Below are 6149 nucleotides of genomic sequence, written 5' to 3'. Positions count from 1 at the left end.
AAGGTCTTATGTGAAAAAGAAGGCAGCCCATATCTTCATTCAATTCCAAACACCTCCCCCTTCCGGACTCTGGCGGCTTTGTTATTTTCTGAACATGGAGTCAATGGAGAGTACATAGACAAGGATTAGTTATATCACATTCCATGCTTAATCAAAACAAAGAAAGATGAAAGAAATTTATATATATATAGAGAGAGAGAGAGAGACAGAACCATAAATGAAAAGAACTAAATATTTCTCTACAGATGAAGAGAAGTATCAACATCTGAATTCTCAAAACTTCTTGATGTGCTTGCCATGGCTGCACCATTAGGCCATAAGTCTGTCAAGGTTGGCCTCTTCATGGCTTGAACATCAGCTTGCTTGGTCTGCAAGTTTAGCTCCAGGGAGGGTGAATCTCGAAGAGTTGACCGATTTGGAGTAGTCATTTGAGGTTGGAAGGATAACTTTGAAGGCTCAAAATGCGTTGTTGGCATAATCCTTTCAGTCTCTGCAAACAGATTTAGAAGCTCTTTCTCCTCCCTTCGCTCCTTAACTTTCTCTAGTTGCCTAAACCTTTCTTGCAGGAGAGCGATTGAGGAGCTAACCATGGTGGGATCATTACTTTGCCTACTCATTTTGCATAGAGACCTTTATGATAGGAAATATTTAATGAGTAAGAGCTAATTAATAATTATTGGCTTTGAAGGACATGAATTTTTATTATATATAAGAGATGATTGATTGTTGTTTAGTATTAATTTATGCGAAATTTGCGTCTTTATATTTATAATTGATTCAAGATGATGTAACATAATTGAGAATCGGCAACTGTGTGACAAAAATCCAAGAGGAAAAGTTTGAAGGCTAGTCTAGGGAGGCTTGATTTGATGGATATGTTAGCGAAAGGACTTTTTGATGCAGAAAGAGTGAGAGGAGATAAAGTCCATAATAAAAATGGAGGGTAGCGTTTGGAAGGGAGTTTTGTGGGGGGAATCAAAATGGTTAGGTAATGCATGTGTCGTTTTGTCTTTTAATTACCACTGTATTGCTTTGGTGTTGGTTTGGCGGGTTTATTTTTTGTCAATTTATTTTATTATTCAATTTATTTTTGTTATTTTTTATGGGTTTTATTGCACTTTTTGGTACTATACATAAGTTCTACTATACTATTTCAATTAACATTTATCTTTATTTACGATATTTTTAATAAAAAATTTTTAATTTTAGCAAAATAAGTGGATCTCACACAAATTCTTGATTTGGAAAGATGGTATGGTATATATGTCATGATATTGGTGGGGTAAGATTTTATTTTATTTTATTTTTATTTTTATTTTTTATTTTTAAACCTTTGAAAGCCTGGGCAGAAAAGACAAGGATTAGAAGGAATATTTTTGGAGTTTTATTATTTATATATATTTTTATATAAAGAAAGGTATCTGTTCTCATGTACACGAGGGGTCCCTCTCTTTTTATTATTATTTTTTTTCTCTTAACTCTATGATTTCATGCATTATGCAACAACAACGTTCCAAATGTTTAATAGAAAGGTAACTCGTTAAGTACCTTAGTATACAGATCTAGAAGTTTTAACCACTAAACCATACATATATGATATATAGCCTCTTTTTTTTTTTTTTTTTTTTTAAGGTAAGTTACGCATACAATGACCCAAACCTTACTCCTCACCTACAACTTATAAGGGGGAATGCCAATTATGAATCTATTTTAGTATATTTTAGAAAAAAAAATTTTTCCTCTAAGTTAGTTTGGATGAATCTACTTCAACCTAAAATGTGGCAGTTTTTAAAAGACGGTATGTTTATTAAATTACATAATTTATTAAATCATTCAAATATCTCACATGACTTTTAACGTGTATGTGACAAGTTTGACTTGCTTCTCATTCGGCATTTCTATCAACTTGAAAATATTTTTGACTTCATAAATCCAGTCAAGGTAGTGCTTGATATCAAGATTGCCATTGAAACTAGTAATATCAACCTTTAGACAGTAATCCTTGACCTTCCCATTATTCTGTGCTTTCCTTCGATGTCCCTATGTACCCTCCATCTTCATCTTCAAAATCATCCTTATAGGCTAGTGACCTATGGTGGTTTACAGAAACTTGTTGGCCAACAATGGGATTGCAAACATTGCCCTCGATACACCATTATCCTCATTGGCTTCACAGTTCTTATTGGTGTTAAGCCCTATAGCTACTTGCATATCACAAATCTCTTGGAATTCGTATTCTGTACTCGGTTGATAAGCCTAGAATGCATCCCAAAGGGCATGTACCCTTTGCTACTTCAACATGATTGTTACGCTCACGGCCGGCTCAATGAATTTGGGAGCTTTAGGCGAAAGCTTTAAACGGGGCCTTTTCTACTAACAAATCTCTTAATTTTATATCAATAGTTTTCCATTGACTTGGATAAAAAATATTTGTAGGAATATAATTAGGTTGATCATTAATATTTTCACTCTCCTCTAAATTATTTTGAGCTTCATTATCAAGAATGGTGACATTACATGTTTGAACATTATCATGACCACCTTCGTTATTATCATTTTGTTGGATATTTTCATTATCTTCTAACTCTTTTTGATGAATTTCTTGTTCATTTATGAAACCTTCACTCAAATTTTCTGTAAGATTTTGTTTTTTACTAGTAATAAATTTGTCTATAGCTCCTTTTTGAGATTCAATTAGTTCTTCTCTCTGTCTTTTTTTTTTTTTTTTTTTAGTTTTTCATATCCGGATGGATATTTTCTAGTAGACATTTGTAATTAAAAAATATTTACAAATAAATGAAATACAATCTATAATAAAAAGAAATTACAATTTAACTAGAATAATATAAATTTAATGTATAAAACAATAGAACCTGGTTTATCAAAAGCACAATTATAACTTTACTTAATATGATCACTTTACACTTTAAACCTGCTCAAAAAAATTAAAATTAATATTAATACAAAGTAAATTATTCTAAATTTATAATTTTGTTATCAATACTCTTTTTTTTTTTTGTGTAGCAATAAACCTTTTTTTTAAAGCAAAATGTGTAGGACTTAACTTGATTGAATCTACTAAGACTAACCCCCTAGCAAAATAGGTAGAACTCAACTTGATTCACTCATTCACTAAGACTAAAAGTCCATCACACTAAATCTGATTCTTAAAAAAAAAAAAAAAAAAAAAAACAACAACAACAACAACAAAAACAAAAACAAAAGCAAAACGTGTAAGGCTGTCTAAAACGTGTAAGAGTAAAAGACTAAAACGTGTAAACTCTTTTTCACTTTAAAAGACTAAAACAGTAAGAGTTTAAGTGGCTTCTAGAATCTAGAGAAATCTAAAGCAATCTAAGAGTCTAAAGAGTCTAGAGAAATGAGAAATCTAAGGGTCCGGATCATGGCTTCTAGAGAAATCTAAGGTTCTCTTTTTCACTTTTTGTAAAGTAAACTCTTTAAGTCTTTTTGTTTGTTCTCTTGCCGGCACTGTTTGTAATCTTTACTCAGCAGCAATGAGCAATAGCAAAGCAAACTCCTCTTCAACAAACAAACAAAAAAAAAAAAAAAAAAAAAAATCCCAAACGCCTAGCAGCAAACCAATGACCATGAAGAAGGCAAAAGAGCCAAAGAGGCAAAGGAGGAGAAAACAAAAAAAGAACCTGAAATGAAGATCTGTGAACACACCAAGTCTATTGCTAACACCAATTGATGAGTAAGTGAACTAAAAAGAGTGTTTTTTTTTTTTTTGAATCAAGATGGAGACCGGAGAGAGTCAGAGAGTGGGTGATTTTTTTTCTTCTTTCTGCCTTTTGTAATATTTTCTTCTACAAACTAAAGATTTCTGCTTTTTGTAATCTTTTCTTCTGCAAGTTAAAGATTTGGTGATGGGATTTCATGTCACTTCAGTGTAAGAAACGGGCCTGGCTTTTTTTTTTTCAAGATGAGAAATGGGCTTTTTGTAATCTTTTCTTTTGCAGATATGGTGATTGCATTAGCCTTCATGTCACTTCAGTGTGAGAAACGGGCCTCCTTTTTTTTTTTTTTTTTTTTATAAGATGAGAAAAGGGCCTTTTGTAATCTTTTCTTCTGCAAACTAAAGATACGGTGATGGTATTAGCCTTCATGTCACTTCAGTGTGAGAAACGGGCCTCTTTTTTTTTTTTTTTTTTTTTTTTTTTTTTTTTTTTTTTTCAGATGAGAAAACAATATTATATACTATATTATTACTACTTGGGAGCCTCTTACAAGTGGGGGCCTTAGGCGGCCGCCTAAGTCGCCTATAGCTTCAGCTGGCACACTTGTCCTAGTTATTTGCCATATGTTGAGTATATACATGTGAGTAAAGTGTCACATGCAATAATAATAATAATAATAACCAACACCTTATCATAGCACATGGATGGAAAGGCTTAAATCCAAATGATAATTAATGTTAGGGGTGTATATACAAATTTGAAACTTTAAAAGACAAAATCAAAATCCCCCAAACTTTAAGCAAACTGTAATTTAGTAAAAAAAGGGTAAAAATATAAAATGTGAAGTTTAGCTTAACACAACTACATATGGCTACCTTTAGCAACATATGCAAAAACCAATGCCTTTTTAATTGAATTTGATTTTCTTATTTTTATAAGAGTAAAATTTAAGCACTTTTTCTTAGATGTTGTACCTTAATTTCTCCAATTAAGTTTAAGCATGTGAGTGCATTGGCAAAGGCAATAAAAAAGTATTATCTTCCCAAGGAAAAATGGGTACGAGTGTGTTCATTTATTTGTGTTAGGTGTCATCATACTCTTGGCTATTTCGATGGTTGACAAATGTATATATATCCTACAAAAGTGTGTATACACACACACACACACATATATATATTTATCACACTAGCCTCATCGTCAATATATATATATATAAAACCGAAACCTTTGAAACTCCTACAATTTTTCACGTCATCACTATTTTTTTCTATTCTTTTTATTTCAGATTCTTTTTCCATGTCAGCATTATTTAAAAAAAAAAAAACAAAACAAAAAGTCTGATTTTATATGATAGATATTAGAAGATCATATATAGATACGCATAGTAAGATTAATGCCACTTAGCTGGTTGCCATGAATTAAAAGTCCCATTAGAAATTGGATTTTATTGGAGTGGCGTGGAAGTCTCTAAATCATGTTTGTATGCAATGCAAACTCCTTCATAGTGAAGGAGGTGCCAACTTACTCTCCTATATATGTATAAACCTATGTGTGTTGCTGCAAACTATTCTTTTGTTACAAACACTTCTTTCTCAAGGTATGAAAATTTCTCTTCGTAGCTTTCTCTCTTTAGTTTTTGCATTCTTTCTTTAATAGTAGTCTGTGTATGGTCTATGTTTGTGTTTGTTTTTCCTTTAATAGTCTGTGTGAATATATTTCTTGGTACTTAAGCAAAATCTTTAAAGATGCCTTCATATTCTATGTTTCCTTTTTGTTTGCTATTTCTTGGCTTATATTATAGATTGTAATGTATATATTCATCATACAATTTAGTTAATTGGTTTTTACATCCTTAAACATCACCTGTTCATGAATGGAGATTCCGTGTAATATACCACTAGGTTATTGTAGAGTGAAATTCTCTCACAACAATTTTGACATTTTGAATTTTTTTTCCAATTTTTTTTTTATTCAAGGGTTTAGATTCAAAGTTATAGAAGCAACTTTCAATCCAAACCTTTCAAAAAAAAAAAAAAAATTCTATTGATGAATTAAAAAGCTGATGACTTTATTTCATAAAGTCATTTTTTTTATTCTTAAGTAGAAAGGATAAGATTAAAAAAAAAATGCAAAACTATTTATGGGGGGTAAAAGACCAGTAGGCCCATGTTGATGACTACATTGGGCCGAAGGCCTAGCCCAAGGGAAAAAATCCCTCCTCAGTTGCGGGGAGGAAAAGCCCCTCCTTGGCCACGAGGAGAGTCCTCCTCGGCACAATGTAGTCGAGGATGGAGGAGGTAACCTGCTACCGGTAGTGACACTCCTTATCATCTCATGAAGCGGGAAAAGTACTAAAGCAGAAAAGGACAATGAAAGTGTTGAAAGGAAAGACTGTCATTATCGCATTCAGTGCCTTGTGCCTGACACAGCTATACCCCTTTGTCCTTACAA

The 6149-nt window shown here is 32.1% G+C and overlaps 1 protein-coding gene across 1 annotated transcript; it reads right to left on the bottom strand.

Moving 5' to 3' along the window:
- Positions 1–239: 239 nt before the first annotated feature.
- Positions 240–590, bottom strand: LOC126696143 (uncharacterized). Its single transcript, XM_050392927.1, has one exon. It carries the CDS (start codon positions 588–590, stop codon positions 240–242), a length of 351 nt encoding a protein of 116 aa, XP_050248884.1.
- Between the last annotated feature and the right edge of the window lie 5559 nt (positions 591–6149).

The sequence above is a fragment of the Quercus robur genome, chromosome 8, assembly GCF_932294415.1.
Source record: "Quercus robur chromosome 8, dhQueRobu3.1, whole genome shotgun sequence".
NCBI classification, from domain to species: Eukaryota; Viridiplantae; Streptophyta; class Magnoliopsida; order Fagales; family Fagaceae; genus Quercus; species Quercus robur.
Note: the sequence above shows the minus strand (reverse complement) of the source record. Positions and strands in the feature narration are given on the sequence as shown.

Excerpts from the sequence above, each read along its gene's own strand:
- LOC126696143 (XM_050392927.1), bottom strand. The coding sequence starts at position 590 with ATGGTTAGCTCCTCAATCGCTCTCCTGCAAGAAAGGTTTAGGCAACTA.